Genomic DNA, 19,071 nt, shown 5'->3' on the forward strand with positions numbered 1-19,071 from the left:
GTCTGGCTTCCTAGCTTATCTTCCAGCCAACTTGGTACACACACATGCACGCACGCACGCACACAAACACACACGTGGAAGCACACTCACAGAGGTTTGGCAGTTGTCACCTTTTTGTTATTTATTTTTGAAAAAGATGACACATATTCTGTACATACTGTTCTTGCACTCTTTCAGTCAGTAATGCCACAGATACCCTTCCATATCAGTCCGAGTACATATACCTGATTCTTCCAGGCTGCTAAACAGCCCCGAGCACACGCCCCACGACTGGTCAACATTTCTGTTGCTTCCAACCATTCACTGCCACAGACAGTGCTGCAGTAAAGGTCTTTGAGGGCTTGTGCAAGTATTTCTATAGTTTAGGTGCACGGCGGTGGGACTTCCAGATTCAAGGATACGCACCCTCTCAACTGTGACCCCAGCACAAAGGCTGAGGCCGTCCGTGCTTCCGCCAGTGGGCAGGAGGCAGTCCCGCGGGGCCCATGCTATACTCCGTCTTCTTCCACATTTGCCATCCCCAACTGTTCACATGACATGTCCCCTTCAGCATGGGGGCCTACCTTGGCATTTTCCTCATAGTTACGGAGTTCCAGCAACAGATTCTGTTTTTTCTGACTCAGCTCTCGGACCAGGTCCTGCTCTATGCTGGTGTCCATGAGGTTGCCTCTCATCTCGGCTGTGCCTGGCAGGTAGCCCCGAACTGAACAAAAGAAAAAAAAACCCTCACCAGATTGAGGAATACCCCAGCATAGCCAGGCCTACTTTCAAATCATCAGTTGTCTGATCTTAAAAACCAAAAACCTAAGTTCTCATCTCCTCAACTTAGTGAATTTATTAGGAGGAGAGGGTATCAATACAAACACTGTATACACGAATTTCCTGGCATTCTGACCCAATCAAATTGAAAACCTGGCTTTCTGAGGCTTTTTCCCGTCTCAATTTACTTTCCCCATCCACGGAGCAGCAGATTAGCTGTGTGTGACCGTCCATCCGGTAATCTCCCTCCAGCACACCAGCAACTGCAGAAGAAAAGTTGTCTTTAAAGATGACCTCCCCAGTTCGGTCACTTCTAGCATCGACCTAAAAATAAAGCAAGAACTTGAAAAATAGCTTATGCTGTAGCTTAAAACACACACACACACACACACACACACACACACACACACACAATTTTAAAGTTAAAGTCAGCTTTAAAGGTCAGCTAGTCTAGCAGTTTTTCAAGAGTGCTCCATGGAGCCCTGTGGCCTCTCAGGAGGCACCTTTATGACCACTGGGGCCAAGGGAACAATAAGGGGACACAACCAGCTGTACTTTCTTCTTTTTAAATGAAAGCTGTTTTACATATTGGCCTTTATATAATATTTCATTTGGAGGAATGGGTTGGCAGTACATATCCACTTACTATCTGTGGGAACTTGGGAATGCCCCTTAACCATTCTGTGCTTGGTCTCCTCATCTGGAGGTCAAGAACAAGCAGAACCTGAGGGAAATAACTGTACCTACACCCCACAGGGCTGGAATGAGGCCTAAAGAAGTTAACACACATAAAGCACTTAGAACAGGGTCTGCACATAGACATATACAGGAAACATTAGTTCTATGTAAAAGCTTTGTCTTTATCGTGTATGTGTATAAAATATATCTACATCTAAAGTTTGAAAAACACCAAGCTAACTTAACCTTCCATCATATAACCTTTTATTATAACCGATTTTAAGAGTCACTCTTCCAGGGCACCTGGGTGGCTCAGTTGGTTAAGCATCCAACTTCGGCTCAGGTCATGATCTCACGGCTCATGAGCTCTAGCCCTGCATCGGGCGCTATGCTGACAGCTCAGAGCCTGGAACCTGCTTCAGATTCTGTGTCTCTACCTCTAGATTCTCTATCTCTGCCCCTCCCCCACTCACACTCTAATATAAATAAACATTTTTTAAAAAAGCTACTCTACATAAAAACTATTGGGATGCCCTAGACAGCCCTCCTATCCTGAGTCTCCTCTTCCCAAGAAAGGCAAATAAATAAATGATCAGAAAGCAATGCACCTAAAAAACAACAATGAAGGATAACTGCTTAAAATGTTGACTTTTGTTTCAAGCAAGAACACAAAATAAAAGGGTGGCGAGCGATCATTTCAAATAGCCAATGCCATTCACCATTTTTGTCTTTTCGCAAACATTCTTCTGGGCAAAACTTTGCAACAACAACAACAAAATAAAGTCATTTAGGTCATAGCTTACTACTAGCTCCTATCCCTTGCCTATGGAATGTCACATTCAAATATCCATGCTCTTAATAACACCAACATGTAAGCCTGAAAACTATCAATGCTAAAACCTGTGAAGCAATTCACCAAAGCCCTTAGCACATTAACCTAACCCTAGAATCCCCTGGCCAGCTTAGTCAGTGGAGCATGCAACTCTAGATCTCTGAGTCATGAGTCCAAGCCCCATGCTGGGTGTAGAGATTACTTTAAAAAATAAATAAATAACCCTCTCAGATTGAACTGAATTTGCTTCTGCATTTCCGCAATGTTTTACAAATAAGAGGGTTCACTGACTAACTAAGAAGCAAGGCTACAAATTAATATTTCTCTGGATGTTCTGCTCTTTTGCTTTATCCAACAGGGAGGTTTTGCCCTGGGGGAGAGAATGCCCCTCCAAGCCCACAAATGACCTACAAAAGGTTAAAGTTAATTGACTGGCTGCAGTCATCTAGTATTTCTGCGCCTGAATTCACATGCTGGGTCTGTATATGTTCCTTTTGGCAGTGTAGATATTAGTTTTTCTACTTATATAATGAACTGTGTTCATTTTCTTATCTTTTTTTATGGTCTGGAAGAGATTATATCCTAGAAATCCCTTAAAATTTTGAAAACATTTAACTCTAAAAACATCTAGGTCCAGAATCATATTTGAAGGAAACTTTTTTTTAAAAGGCAACTTTTGAAAACTTCTCAAGTCTAGTAGTTACTAATTCTTGAATTAATCATAATAATTTATATTCCTGCAGAATATGATCCAATACAAATAAGATGTTCACATTTCTTTTTATTTTAATGTTTATTTGAAAGAGAGAGAGAGAGAGACAGAGAGACAGAGAGACAGAGACAGTGAGCAAGCACAAGTGGAGGAGGGGCAGAGAGAGAGGGAGACACAGAATCCGAAGCAGGCTCCAGGCTCTGAACTGTCAGCATAGAGCCCGACATGGGGCTCGAACTCACGAACCATGATATCATGGCCTGAGCCAAAGTCGGATGCTCGACCGACTGAGCCACTCAGGCACCCCAAGATGTCACATTTCTTACTAAGGAACACCACAGTCTTCCCTTATAATTTTTATATGACCATACCAAAGGAAAACCAATTAAAGAAGCAGAAACCAACATAAGGGTCTCATAGAACTATTCTTCATGCAACACCAAAGGAAGGTTATAAGGTACTGGCCAAAAGCAAAGGCAAATCAGAGAAGAGAAGGCAGGAATTAGCTGATCTCCTTCAGGCAATCCAGCACTATCAGACAAGAAAGCTAGGGCAAATGGTACCCATGGAGATCTGGCAGCTACTTAGGCAGCTTCTAACAAGACAATCCTGACTTGCCAGAAGTCTGTAGAAAATACTGATTTGAACTTAAAAAAGGAAAGAAAGCAAAAAGATTTTATTTGAATTTCATAGCTGGGAAGACAATATGATATCATGATTCTTCCCACTAAGTCGAAGTTTTCAGTCTTAAAGTTTTATTACAGAAGAGCCCTACAACTCCTTTTTTTTTTTTTAGTAGCCTACACCTAGATCAACCTGATTAAATTGCTTCTCATTCCTTCAAGGAAGAGATTTAAAAATATCTTCCTGAAAATTTTCTCCCAAATAGGGCCTTAAAGACTAAAAGTCCACTCACTCATTCTGCAGTACTGACACTACACCAGGAAGAAAAAATGTACAAACATTATGAAGTTAAATCTGAAAAGTACAGCAAAGGGGGGCAAGCCGTATTTTCATGTTACTGACTCTGAGTCCTGCAGCAAATAGATCTCAGACAACCAGTCCTCTGAATTATACCTGAACTCTGTGCTTAGACTTACCTTCCCATTGGACCAGCCAGTTATCAGTTCACACACTCCATCAGAATTAAGGTCGAAAGCATGAATGCTCATGGCATGATTTTTGGACTGAAAAGGAATTTCAATAATTAGTGCAGAAGTCTCTCAATATGTCTAAAAGCCCTGAATATTGGAAGCTGAATTATACTAACTTTAATTCTCCAGTATCGGGCCGTTTTGTCGTAAACTCCAACTGTGCCATTGGAAAGGGCATAACCAAATCGACTACCATACATGGAGCAAAGAGAGGTGATTATCTGCAAGAGATAACACACAAAAACACAACATCTTTTCATTAAAGTTCAATTCCATGTGGAGTATGGCTTTATAAAATCGCATGCCTTGCTACTGAGTATGTTAAAATTAGATTTAAATCTGTTAGAGGGGAATGTATTTCTCTTCTCTATGATCCATGTCATCTATTTCAGAGTTGGGTTATGAGAATTAAATAAACTCATAAAGTTTGTTATTTTAAATCAAACTTATGTGGCAAGTTTTGGCAAATTGTTTAAAAAAACACCAATAAAATTGAGCAATTGAGGATGAAATAGAGTACACAGGATATAGAAAATATACAACAGACATTGTTATACACACTAACTCAAAACGTTTTAATGACTGTTCCAGTTTCCCTAACTTACCATATCCTACAGTTTAAATTTTAAAGACTTGCCAGCACACCTGGCTGGCTCCATGGGAGCATGTGACTCTTGCTTACCTCAGGGTCATGAGATTGTGCCCCACAGTGGGCAGAGAGATCATGTAAATAATAAAAAAATAAAAATAAAAAATAAACAGACTTGTCGGGGTGCCTGGGTGGCTCAGTCAGTTAAGCGTCCAACTCTTGTGTTTGGCTCGCGTCACGATCTCACGGTTCATGAGTTTGAGCCCCGCATCCGGGCTCTGCACTGACGGTGCAGAGCCTGTATGGGATTGTCTCTCTGCTCCTCCCGGCTTATGCTCTCTCTCTCTCCCTCTCAAAAATAAATAAATTAACTTAAAAATAAAATAAAATAAAAAGACTTGTAAAACCCACAGTTGAATATCTTTCATGTACATGCTTTTCTATGACATAATTTCCTATTTGCTACAGATGAAAGATGTTTTTTAGAAGAAAATATTATCTTTTGAAAAGTACAAACCCAAGCACCTGGATTTGTGACTGTTGTGCTGTACAGAATGTGTACATCATACAGAGATATTTACAGGACTGTTTGGGGATTTAATATGCTTAAAAGGATAAAATTTTAGAGACTGAATAAAATTATCCTTTATTTAAAGTTAAAACCAAAACTTAACGATATCTCTGCTCCTGCAGATCCACTTTCTAATTCTGACACTAATACAAGAGATATTAAGAAATAAATTGTATAAAGCAGAGAATAGTTATATAATTTCCTCCACACCTACAGCTTTTCTACAAAACCACCCACTTCACTTAACTCTGAATACAAAGTGCTGTGTAGGACTCCAGAATTATTTCGCTCAAGGCATTCTTTTGGCAATACTCAGTACTATCCAACTGCCAAATGAATTATAATTTTGCTGATCTGCTAAACAGCGTTTGAGCTAAGAGCAAAATCCAACCGAAAGGGCAGGAAAATGGCCCTGAAATGAACAATTTTATAAAGTTCACATTTTCATAACCTTAGCCCCAGACTCCGTGGGACCCTTAGTCCTTTATTAGTTCACTAGTTTCTCTCTTTCATGGACCAGGGGACCAACAGTCACCTCAAATCCCTAGCTCTATTTCATGTTCTCCTGTCCTTTTCTAGGATTTAGGAAAAAGGTGTTTCCAAAGAATGCACCTTCTTCACGTGTACCATTGACAATAAACAGAAATCCAACAAAATCTGAATGATTCCCACCCAACAGGAAAAGATTTACTACAAATTTGAATGAAAGAAAAACGATAATGCAAGACACAGCATCTACTGACAGGTGACTCTCAAGTTGGCTTTTTTTGGGGGGGTGGGGGGCGGTAGGAAGTGGCAAACCCCATTAATAACCTAACGAAAGCTAAGGATTCTCTCTTCAAAAAAATCACACATTAAGCACATACACTTAAACAGAACCTCCTAACTTTCAATAGGGTCATTAATTTTCTCTACCTATAACTAGCAGTTTATAATTAGAATAACTGTGAATATATAAATTACTTTTTTTAAAGTTTTTTAAAATGTTTTTATTTATTTTTGAGACAGAGAGAGACAGAGCATGAATGGGGAAGGGTCAGAGAGAGAGGAAGACACAGAATTCGAAGCAAGCTCCAGGCACTGAGCCGTCAGCACAGAGCCTGACACGGGGCTTGAACTCACGGAGTGTAAGATCATGACCTGAGCTGAAGTTGGACGCTTAACCGACTGAGCCACCCAGGCGCCCCAATAACTGTGAATATATAAAAAGTATAGTAGAACTAAGTAAAAATCTATGATCCTCACTATAAGATAAAGGTATATTAGCTAAACCAAGGATAACACTTTGTATATCAATATGCAAGTTTTGCTTTTTGGTCTTTTTTTGTAGTGAAACAGAAGCCCGACTTTCCTAGACAGCTTTTGTAAGTGGCAAGAAGCAAAGACAAGTGATCAAGATGGGCCCTGAGGCCAGGGCCTCAAGCTTTCTGATCTAGACCCAAACACGACCTGAATAAATTTTGCAGGATCCCAGCAAAATCTGACCACTAAGACTCCCTTCTGTTGTTTTTTTCTGCCTCTCTAGAACGTTCACAAGCCACTGCTCGTTTATCCTCTTCTCCTTCCTTTTTCAGAATATCCTAATTCGTTTTTCTGTTTCCATCTTGCCCAATCCTGGGGAACCAGCAGCATATAAATATCCTAAGAATGCCAAAACTACAACGGATAAGGATGATCTGTAGACAAATGAAGTTTAAACTTTTCAGAAACATCCCAGGTTCTATTCCATGAGCAATCCTAATCACGGAGAAACCCACAGGTTTCCAGTTCTCCAACATCTGATTTTAAGTTTACCTTAAAAAAATGTGCCTAAGAAGTACTTAATCTGAATGGAGAGGGAACGTTTTAAAACCCTCGTTTGTGTACTTCATTCAAGCCCATTTAATACACACGATGAGGAGGAGGCGGACAATCTTCAAATCCTGACCACACCACTTCACAGCCATGACTGTGTTTGAGTAATTGAACAAAGGAAATTAACACCAGTTTCCTCATCAGGAAAATAGAAATAATAATATCTTCCTACTAGGGCTGTTGTAGGATTAAATGAGTTAGTTTACGTAAAGCACTTAGAACAGTATCTGGCATATATTAGGTGCGCAATAAATGGTCACCATTAGTGTTCTTATTAATATACATTAACTCATTAAAAGAAAGGCCTTTAGGTACTCAATAATTTTTCTCTAATCAGTCTGTTCAAAATGTATCTTTTCTCTTCCCCAGCGGCCACCCCTGCCTCCCCCCAACTCTGAAAATATATCTTGATACAGGATTTTTAAGTGCGTCTTTCTCTGTAACATGCAGTTCTGTTCAATCTCCACAATTTTTACTTCAAAACTGTCTGGGTTGTGAGAAGACATCCCAGCACCCTTGTCAGATGTGACATTTCACTGTGCTGATCTATCTTGCCCACAGTTACCAGGATTCTGAGGTGGCACTTCTTACCTCTGTTTCTGTCATTTCTGCTATAATCTCATCTTCTTTAAAAACTCGGATATCAAAATCCTCTGATCCGACAAGGAGCTGAAAAAAAAAAAAAAAGAATCGTGCGTATTTAGTTCAACAAGCAAACACAGCAAAATTTCCATAAATGAAACAAAAAATGTGCACAGTACTTAAAACACTGCTCCTGCTACCCAAGATCTGCTCCCTATAATCTGGTAGTCAGGAAGGTTCCTTCTACTGCAAAAGTCAACACCTTCGGTTAGTGAAGAAAAGGTGGCCACTACAGACTATCCTTCCATGTGGGCTGCACATCCTTCCAGAATATGTTCTTCCACCAAGCACCTGAAAATGCTCCCCATTCTCTGCCCACAGATGGAAGCCCGGTTTCAAATGCCAGAGACCAGTATCCACGGACAAGAGACAGGTAAGCCGGTGCCCAGTACAGCACTTGGCTGGCTACTCAAGAAACTAACTTCTAGAGTAACCATTAGAATACTTTCAAAGGCTAAGAGCCAATCTCTAAAACTTTCAGATTCCTGAAAAAGTCACAGTTGAAAACTACTTACAATTATGGTTTCAAAGCATCCGAAGGCAGCTGTAAGATTGTGAATATGGCTGTGGTCCCATCAAATGCTCTGCACCCCCCCTCCCCAACTGCCGTCCTGTGTCTTTGCAACATTACGGCCTTGATCTTTACATCAGACAAATACAACCGATTCATTGTTCAAAAGAGAAAGACAAATGAGGCCAGTTGGCTTGTCATTTAGGCAACAGAGCACCAAAATCAACCAGAGAAGTGTTAACTTCTCTTAACCACTAATGTCACTGTCATGGGGAAATTATTCAGCTGAGCACACAAGATAAGTATCTCCTCCTCCACACACCTCTTTCTTACCATCACCGTCAAAGTCACATAAGGCCAAGGAATGAACGTTATCTCCAGTAACCTGAAAATAAAACCAAAACTCATTAATATGCCATCTTTTTTCGCTTAATCCAAATGCATTAGCTACATGAAAGAGGATTATACAAACCACCAATGGGTGTTATTCAAATTACAAATGTTCTTTTTTTATGTACAGAATTAGAAAATATGTTTCCATTTTGTTTTTCTTATTCATTACAGCCAAGGGTAAAACAAACAAACAAAGCATAAAGAACATTAAGTGAAAATGTTTGGGAGGATTAAGAGAATGTTTTGTTCTGTATACCGTCCAAAAGAGATCATTTCCTTCGTGATCAAAACCCTGCAGAGCACAATTTCCACCAATAATCGCAAGAGGAGAGGAAATGTCCCCCAGTGTTCCCAGCACAATTGCATTGGCCCCATCTGCAACCTAGGAAGGAAAAAAAAGACATAAAATCTCAGATACACTGATGCACAGGCACAGTGGACATAAAATAGATCCTCATTTTTATTTGGACACTCAAATCCCTCTGTCGTCATTTGTGAGAAGCCACGTGGTCTCGTGAGAGGCAGCCCAGGACTGTCCATTGAGGACAGTCACTGTGGCTTATTTGTGCTTCTACCAGGATGAGCACAGATTCAGGATCAACTCAGGCCACTGGCCTCTCACACTAATCTGCTGCGATAAACTGCTACAAAATCCAAGGCTCTCTAGAACTACTAGTTCTCGGGGACCAATTCTTGACAGAATCAAACTTATGCCTTTAAAACACCCAAACTTTTGTAATCTATTTTAACCACTTTGCATGGAAATCTTTGTATTGCTTCTTACCCAGTTCTCTTGCTACTAGTCCTTTTACTTGTAAAGTTACTAAGAATTCTGTACAAAGAGTAATAAACCATCCAGAATTAATAAATGTCCCAGACTTCTTGAATAAAGTATATAAGCATAATTTAACTTATTTTTAGAAAATTCAAGGAAATCTTTGGAAATACTAACTGTTTATTATTAGGAAAACAGTCCTTATTTATATAATCTTTATGTAGGAAAACTATTTAAAAATTGGCTATAAAAGAAAGAAAACTTATCAGAAATCAAAACTGCTAAATGGCCAATAACTCAAAAGACAAAGTTAAAAGGTAAACAATAAACTGGGAAAAAATACCTACAATATATGAGCCAAAGGACTAATCGTTTTTTAAATGAGCTAATAAAAAGCAAATAAATAAGAAAAGGGTAAACACCCCAAGCCAAAAAACAAACCAAACAAACCAAAAAGAAAACGAAAAAAACAAAAAATAAACAAACAAAAAGGCAATTCACAAGAAATACTAATCACCACCAAACACGAAAATCCTCATTCTCACAATATATCATTTTTCATTTTTAAGATTAGAAAGATGAAAAATAACAAGATTATCCATTGTTGGTTGGGGTGTGATAAAACAGACACTCTCATATTCTGAGGGGAAGGTGGAAAACAGTAGTCTTTATATAGAACAATTTAGCAATATTCATCATTTAAAAAAGATTTTTAACTCAGTAATTCCAAAGCTCAATTCTTGACACCATTAATTTTATGTGTCAACTTGGCTAGGCCATGGTACCCAGATATTTAATCAAAAACATCATTACAGGCGTTTCTGTGAAGGTATTTTTAAAAATGAGATTAACACTTAAATCAGACTTTGAGTAAAGCAGGTTACCCTCTATAATGTGGGTGGGTGGGCCTCACCCAATCAGTTGAAGGCCTTAACAGAAAAAAGACTGAACCCCTGGAGAAAGGATTCTGCCACCAGACTGTATTCAGACTTAAGTTTCAACATCAACTCTTCCCTGGATCTCCAGAGAATTTGCCTAACCTGCATATTTTGGACTTGCCAGCCTCCACAACTGCATGAGCCAATTTCTTAAAATAAAGCCACCAATCTCTCTCTCTGTCTCCCTAGAAGTATATATACACACATACACATCCTACACTCAATTTCAGTCTTATACAAAAACATAGGAAGAATATCTTTGTGCTCCTGAAATAGGCAAAGACTTCTCAGGACAGAAAAAGCACCAACTATTAAAGAAAAAAAACTGAACAGCTACACTTCAACAAAATCAAAAACTTTTGCTCATCAAAAGACACATACTTATTGGAATGAGCCACATACTGGGAGAATATGTTTGTTACATGTATTGTTATTTGTTATATATATTGTAAACATTGTTATATATATATATATATAAGAATTTGTATATAGAAAATCTATAAATCAATAGTATATACAAACTACCAATAAAAAAGGCATTTTGTATATTTGTATATGTATATTTGTATAAAGAAAATCTATAAATCAATAGTGTATACAAACTACCAATAAAAAAGGCAAAAGACCTAGACATTTCACAAAAGAAGACACACGACTAGAAAATAAACACAAGAAAAGGTGTTATATATCACTGGTCATGAGGGAAATGCAAAATGAAGCCAAATACGACACCACTTCATACCTTAAAATGGCTACAATTAAAAAGACTGGCATAACCAAATGTTGACAGAGTATGGAGCAACTGGAACTCACGTACATCGCTGATGGGAGGTGTGAAATGGTACAACCATTCCTAGGTATCACCGAAGATAAATTAAAACATATACCCGCAAAAAGACAAGTACCGAAATATTTCTAACAATTTTATTAATAACTGACCAAAAGTAGAAATGACTCAGTATGTCCATCCTACATGTCTGTGATCAGAAGAAGGGATGCACAAACTGTGTAATATTCACACAATGGAATACCACTCAGCAACAAAAAGAACTACTGCTCTCTGCAAAAACATGGATGCCTCTCACAGACCTGCCAAATGCAGGAAGCCAGATATCAAAGAGTCATTCTGTATGATCCCATTTGTGTGAAGTTCAAGAACAGGGAAAGCTAAGCTAAGCTGACAGAAATGAGAACGGTGAAAGTCTGTAAGATAGAAGAAATGACTGGAATGGGGCACAACAATATTTCCTGAAGTGATGGAAATGTTCTGTATTTTTATTGGGCATGTTGGTTACAGGGATCAAAACTCACTGAATAGTACGTGTAAAGTTTGTGTATTTCACTGTATGTACAATTTTATCTCAATTTTAAAATACAAAAAAAAAAAGGTAATTGCATTTCTAGGAACTTATCCTTAGAAAATAATCAGAGAAATTGGCAAAGACATATGCTTATCAAAGTATCAACTGTAATACAGAAACTATGAAAATAACATAAATATGAAACAATACAGAACAGATTAAGCAAATTGTAATATATTAACAAAATGAAAAAAAAAACATAGAGCCTAGTAAGAATGATGCAGGGATATACAGTGACTTCATATAAAGATGCTCACAATATAGCATTGAATAAAAAGGCTGTGTGCAGTAGCCAGGGAGTAGAGACAACACAAATGTCCATTAATGATGAGTGGATAAAGAAAATATGGCATGTCCATAAAATGGAATATTCTTCAGCCATAAAAAGAATGAAATACTGATACATGCTACAACATGGATCAACCTTGAAAATATTATCCTAAGGAAAGGAAACTCGTCACGAAAGACCATATATTATATGATTCTGTTTATATGAAAAGTCGAGAACAGGCAAATCTACAGAGATAGAAAGTAGATTAGTGGTTGCCTAAGACAGGTTGGGGGACAATGAAGATTGACTACTAATGGGTATGGGGTTTCTTTTAGGGATAATGAAGATGTTCTAAACTTGATAGTGGTGATAGTTGAGTAAGTCCCTCAATAAACTAAAACTATTGGATTGTACATTAAATAGGTGAATTGTATGGTATGTGAAGTATATTTTAAAATATCTTATTATAATAATATAAGTTAGAGGGTAAAAAAATGATCACATTTCGTAAAAAATTTCACCTAGTGGGGTGCCTGGGAGACTCAGTTGGTTGAGCATCTGACTCTTGATTTTGGCTCAGGCCACGATCCCAGGGTCACGGGATCGAGGCCAGTGTTAGGCTTTGTGCTGAGCATGGAGCCTGCTTGGGGTTTTCTCTCTCTCCCCCTCTGCCTCTCTCCCTGGCTCGCATGTGCTTTCTCTCTAAAATAAAAAATACATAAATAAATAAATAATTTCACTTAGTAAAAATCAGTTTAAGAGTTACGTGTTACCTCTAGATGGAGAAATTATGAGTATTTTTTTTGTTTCCATATATTTTCTATAATAAATATGAATAACTTGAGTATTAAAGCTGCAGTAGCCTAAGGGCACCTGGGTTGCTCAGTCAGTTACGTATCCGACTTCGGCTCAGGTCATGATCTCGCGGTCTGTGAGTTCAAGCCCCATGTCAGGCTCTGTTGCTGACAGCTCGGAGCCTGGAGCCTGCTTTGGATTCTGTGTCTCCCTCTCTCTGTGCCCCTCCCCTGCTCACACTCTGTCTCTCTCGAAAATAAATAAACATTAAAAAAAATTTTTTTTTAATAAATAAATAAATAAAGCTGCAGTAGCCTATAGATGGCAGGCCACAGTAAGCGCTTCTCCTATAAACTACTATACTAAATTTTAATGCAAAGCCACCAGGAGGTCTGTTTACTGACTTCCTGGCTCTTGGCTGAGTTCTCAATAGATCTTGACAGATGGTGGTATCACAGATATACCTCATGGGAGACAAGCTGGAGTGTCACCAAGTAGTTACCAACCATGATAAAACAAGTAAGTGTCAAACAGATAATGCAGATGTAAATGGAAAAATCTCCGTGTTGTTTACGTCACAAGAGCCATACAATAAGCAAACCAAAATAAATGTCTGATCTCTTTCAATCATAAAAAGCCAATGGACATTATGAGTAACAGGAATATCATGGTTATAAAGGGGTATACTTGCCTCTCTGTAGAACAAATCTGAATTATTGTAGACATCATAAGCCAGAAGATTAGTCTGTGTCCCCACCAAAAGTGCATCATAGCCAAGTTCTGGGTTCAATACTCCTGCAGTCAGGCAGCTGACTGCCTGGTTGATGTTGAGAAGTGAAACATCAGACTCCAGGGGGCTCTGGAAGACCCTGGATGCACTGACATGCTGACTCCGGGTATGAGGATTGTGAATAAAAACCTAAATTAAAAACAGTTAATTACATCCCCTTAAAATACCAAAACTGTAAAATTAACATACATTTATTAAGAGACCCATGGTATTAACAGATATCAACACTAACAAGAGGTCACTTTAACCACCTACAAAACAAAACACTCATACACAGTTATGTCTATTGCTAGCTTTCAACCACTATAAATTATGGAAATTCAGTGGTTCTTAGCCTTGCAAAGAACAAGGTAATGGACAAGACGCAGTTGTTGCTTCCAGGGGCAGCTTACAGGCTACCCACCAGCAGGATGTCAAGTACTCTTAAGAACTAGCCTCTTCCTGATCAACCTTCCAGAAGCGTTACCAGCTACAGTGTGGTTGCTACACACTAAGAAGATCACACAGCATACAGTAATAAACACTTCCTTTAGCATCTTTCATCCCAGCACCTCAAAAACTCACTTCCTAACCCTTAAAACTGGCTGTTTTAGGGGTGCCTGGCTGACTCATCTGGAAGAATGTGTGACTCTTGATCTCAGGGTTGTAAGTTGGAGCTCCATGTTGGGTGTAAAGATGACTTAAAAAATAAAACTTAAAAAAAAAAACCGGTTGTTTTAAGGGTTAAAACTGGTAGTTTCAAAGTCTGGCAGTTAGAGCTGTTTTACAAATGTAAACTGAGTCACACGATCAAGCTTCTTCAAGGTTTCACGGACCATGCTAGTAAGACGGAATTAAATAATTAATCCAAACTGAGCAGTTTCAACTACCATATACATACACACACTCACATATGTCTGTGTGTGTGTGTGTGTGTGTGTGTGTGTGTGTGTTATCCCAAAAGGGGTAACTGGATGTGGGGCAGAGGTATATTGGATACTAACATGGCTGTGGCCCCCAAAAGGGCACAGAACAAAAACAGACATGTAGTATATCTGTGGTATTAAAATTTCATTAGGGAAATCTTCATGGTCTCTACGAAGAAAAAAAGGGTGGGAAATACTGCACTAGGGACCCCTTAAGCCTCTTCCAGTTTTAAAATCCACTGATTTTAAATCAGTATTTCATCCCTTTGGTAGAAATCCAAATAGGACTAATTTTAAGTTATTACTTAAACAAGACAGCCTGTTCAACAACAAATAATTTTCAAAGGAATTGACTGGAAATACACAGAAAAGGTATGTAGCTATGGAATATCATGTTCATGTCCTCGTTCGTGTAATACTTTGTAATGTGCTTTAATAAGTGTTACTGCATTTGATCCTCACAGCAAGCTCGGGTTTACAGATGAGGTCAAAAAGGTTAATGCCCTTTCCCAAGGTCTGGCGACTGTTAAGTGACAGGGCAAAGACCTGAAGCCTGGCATCTGGTTCCAGACCCTACACTCTGGCCATGATGTCTTACTTCCTTTTACAACAGTTCGGAACAAAAGAATTCTTTCAGAGTCTCCCAGTAATTAGACAGGCTGGAGAACAGGAGGAGAAATCACTTTTGGACTTGCTGTGCATTGCTATTGGAACAGAAAGAGTTTGAGATTCCCAGGAGCCGACTTCTCCCTAGCTTCCCTCCTGCCGTTCTCGGGTTCCGGGAGACCTACTTGTCCCTCGGGCATGGAAAAAGCCAAGCTCAGTCACACAACAAATGGATCACTCTCTGTGACTGGCTGAAGTTCACACAACATTCATTCTAACTGAGGGGATACTAATGAAAGTAGAAATCCAACTGGCCCCCTCAGACCCATGGGCGAGAGAAAAAATGTCCCCAGAAGAAAACACTAATGTTCATCTTGCGAGAAACCCCTTTTTAAAATATCCTTGCTCGAAACAAAACAAATAAAATCCTTGCTCAGGCTCAGAGGCCAGATTCCAGTAAGTCAGATTCACACTCTCAACAGAATCCTACTTATAATGTCAAAATCCTGTTTCTGGAGACGTGAGCTCCAACGGTCAAGGAGGGCTTCAGCCTTACCTGGAATGTTTAATTATTTTTAGAAAAGAATATATTCCGGTATTACTTGGATCATAAAATACTACCGTTTTTAAATCTTAATATAAAATATCAGGTCATAAATCCAGATTTGTTTCAAGTTCTAAAGAAAAGATCCAATTACACAGGCCACAGGACTTTCTCGTCCTCTGTCTCTTTTTTTCCCAACTCCGGAAACAGACCTAGACTCCAGTGTCCCTGCCTTTCACTCTAGCTCACATTCTAATGAAAGGGTTTCCATAAAAACCTCTGCCTGATCTTCCTGCTTCCACCGCTAGGCTTAGCTCCCTGCATCTCTGTTGCAGTACCAGCCAGTTATCCTTTAAAACATTAATCAAACCCCATCACCCAAAACAATGATGTTTACATGGCCTACAGGCCCTATATGATCCCGCCCCTGGCTACCTCACTGCTTCCCTCATTCCGTTAGAGCCCTCACTTCCCTGGAACACACCAAGCTACTTCCACCTCAAGGCCTTTGCACTTGCTGATCCCTCTGTCTGGAAGGCACTTACTCCACAAATATGTGGGGCTTGTTTCCTCCTTTTCTTCAAATCTCTGATCTACAATGATCTTATTAGAGGCCTAGGGATCACTCTGTCTAAAATAGCAATCTCCCATCATCTCTATCCCCTTACTGTTTTCCCGCCCCCCATGGAGACATTATCTGTTGTTATTTATATGTATATATAAATATATGTTAACGTATAAATAAAATATAAAAAATACAAATATACAAATATAATACAAATATACGTATTTTATTTTATCTCCCCCTGGTGTCTGGCTCCCCCTCTCAAACGTAAGCTCCAAATGGGTGAGGTTTGTCACTTTCAACCTTGCAACTGCAAAGCTAAGAACAGTGTGCGGCAGTAGTAAGCCCTCAACAAATTAGGGGTGGGGCCAATATTGATGGGACCTTTTCAGCCCATTTATTTAGCTGCCATGCACCCACAGAATTATACGAATTTCTTTTTGGCATTTGTCAGTACCTCTTAACAGTAACTAACATTATCACATGCCAGGTTCTGTGCTAGGGGCTCTACTACATTATACTACCTAATGAAAATGAATTGTAATGACTTTCTACTTATGTATCTCAAGGCATATTACATAACATACAACATAGGTAGAAGTGTCTTGAAAACTATAAACTGGGAGCCTGGGTGGCTCAGTTGGTTAAGCCTCCAACGCTTGATTTTGGCTCAGGTCATGATCTTGAGGTGGGTGGGATCAAGCCCTACACTGGGCTCCGCACTGATGGCACAGAATCTGCTTGGGATTCTCTCTTCCTCTCTGCCCCTCTCCCCACTTGTGCATGCACGCACGTTCTTGCTCTCTCTCGAAATACGTAAAGTTTAAAAAAAAAAAAAGAAAGAAAACTTTAAACCATTATATAAATATTAGCTTATTAAATCCACATTTTAAATCCACACTGGGTTGGGGCACCTGGGTGGCTCAGTCCATTAAGCTTCTGACACTTGATTTCGCTCAGGTTATGATCTCATGTGAGATCTCATGTCAGCCTCTGTGCTGACAGCACGGGGCCTGCTTAGGATTCTCTGTCTCTGTCTCTCTCTGTCAAAAATAAATAAATAAACACTTTTTAAAACTCCACACTGGGTCAAGAACAGGTACTTTAACTTCATTGCCACCACTTTCTAGTTGCATGACCTCAAGCATTACTTTGAACTTCTCTGAACCGCTATTCTAATCAGTAAAGTAGGAGTAACAAAAAGAAAATAGCAATTAACAATTAGTGGCTTATATGCCTACATTTCTCATATGTCAAGCGCTTTACATGTATTAACTTATTTAGTCCTTATAACAACCCTATGTGGCAGATACTATTATTACGAACTTTGCCCAAGGTCATGAAATTAGTAGGTACTAGAGCCAAGACCTGTGCTATGCTGCTACTCTTGGCATTGTAGCAAGGATGAGGAGATAATTAACGTAATGAAGCCTTGTACCTATTAAAAGTTATTGCGCTTGGTGTCACTGTATTCCATGTATTTGGTCGTGCCTCCATCAGTGCCTTGATTTGCCTTGTCTGCAGCCCTGCAGGATTATAAGCTTTGTGAAAGCAGGGATTCCAGCTTTATCTCTGAATCCCCAACATCTAGCACAAGGGAGGTGTTAAGTTTCCTGAATGTTAAATGACCATGTCTTTTTCACCTCTGTGACTCCCACACCTTGCACAGCATCTGGCACATAGTAAGCGCCTAACGGGTACTTAGCGAATAAATTGTAGGAAAAGACATAAATGTACATGGATAAAGATCAAGTGAAAATTAATTATTTAACTTAGGGGTCTTTGTATTTTTTTCCCTTTTTTTCTGTAAAGTTGTTTGGCTCGAGAGGCAATATAAAATAGTGGAAGGAGCTCCAGAGTGACAGGCAGAGGCCCTGGACTCAACTCTGGGGTGGGCTACCACTCCTAACCCTGACCAAGCCCCTTCCCTTCTGGGGACTTTTCTTCCCCAAGCTCCCTATCTGCACAGGAACTCCAACACTGTCTAAGTCTAAATGCCTGAAGACAAGTAAAGTTAAGTGCTTAAAAAAGCCCTTCATGCGAGACCCCATTATTCTTCCTTATTCTGCGCGGGAAGGACGGCTACCGACGCTACCGCCGGGTCGCCGGGCAACCGTGGCTGGGGGCGGGGTCGCAGGGTGAGGGGCGGGTCGCATCGGAGCGGCCTGCGGAGATCCTGGGGACTCTAGGGACCCGGGCTCGGTGTGGTAGGAGCGGTTACCTTGCCCGCTTGGGTGGCGGCTGCCAGGCACGGGTGAATCCCGTCGTAGCGCCCTATGGCCACCATGCGGGGGCTGATTTTGTGGCGCAGTTTCAGGGTGAACACAGGCAGCAGCATGATGGCGGCGGCTCAGAAGAGGGCTCGCCGCCCGAGGCATGCGTAGCGGAGCCGGCCTCACCCGCCGCGGTGCGGGGCTCGGGGACCAGAGCAGCCCGTCTTCAGCTGCTTCAAACCTGGCGCGAAACAGTGCGGGATCTAGGAGGCCCCCAAACCGCCCGCTCTTTTCTGTGGCTGCTCAGGCCCGCCGAGCCTCTTCTGCGGCTGCGCAGGCTCCGCCCGGGTCCTTCTGCGCATGCGTGGTCCGAGAGCCTGATCCTGAGGTTGGTTCGCTTTCTTTGGTGGAGTTGCGTGTTTTGTTGCTGTTAACTTGACCCAGTTCCATCCCACTGTACGAATGGGTCTGAGCCGTTGCACCCCCGGGGCTTCTCCTAGCACCACAACCAAGCTGCACCCCTGCAGATTCCACACACTAGTACCGCATTCCCAAAGGGTCATTAATTCAAGAAAAGGTGTCTTGGATGCCTGCTCTGCCTTTTGATTTAACT

At 40.2% G+C, this 19,071-nt stretch overlaps 1 protein-coding gene across 2 annotated transcripts in view; it reads right to left on the reverse strand.

Moving 5' to 3' along the window:
* Positions 1 to 18,809, reverse strand: part of BBS2 (Bardet-Biedl syndrome 2) — a 33,499-nt gene extending 14,690 nt beyond the window's left edge. The window contains exons 1-9 of one of the 2 annotated variants that reach the window (XM_043599236.1): positions 18,467 to 18,786; positions 13,527 to 13,754; positions 8,952 to 9,077; positions 8,625 to 8,687; positions 7,741 to 7,818; positions 4,252 to 4,356; positions 4,082 to 4,168; positions 948 to 1,083; positions 564 to 703 (exon numbers count right to left, since the gene is read on the reverse strand). In XM_043599236.1, coding sequence (XP_043455171.1) covers positions 564 to 703; positions 948 to 1,083; positions 4,082 to 4,168; positions 4,252 to 4,356; positions 7,741 to 7,818; positions 8,625 to 8,687; positions 8,952 to 9,077; positions 13,527 to 13,754; positions 18,467 to 18,583 — 1,080 coding nt within the window. In that variant the 5' untranslated portion in view covers positions 18,584 to 18,786. Of the gene's footprint in view, positions 1 to 563; positions 704 to 947; positions 1,084 to 4,081; positions 4,169 to 4,251; positions 4,357 to 7,740; positions 7,819 to 8,624; positions 8,688 to 8,951; positions 9,078 to 13,526; positions 13,755 to 18,466 lie in introns of both variants that reach the window. The other variant, XM_043599234.1, reaches the window with a different exon arrangement.
* Between the last annotated feature and the right edge of the window lie 262 nt (positions 18,810 to 19,071).

Source organism: Prionailurus bengalensis, chromosome E2, assembly GCF_016509475.1.
Source record: "Prionailurus bengalensis isolate Pbe53 chromosome E2, Fcat_Pben_1.1_paternal_pri, whole genome shotgun sequence".
NCBI lineage: Eukaryota > Metazoa > Chordata > Mammalia > Carnivora > Felidae > Prionailurus > Prionailurus bengalensis.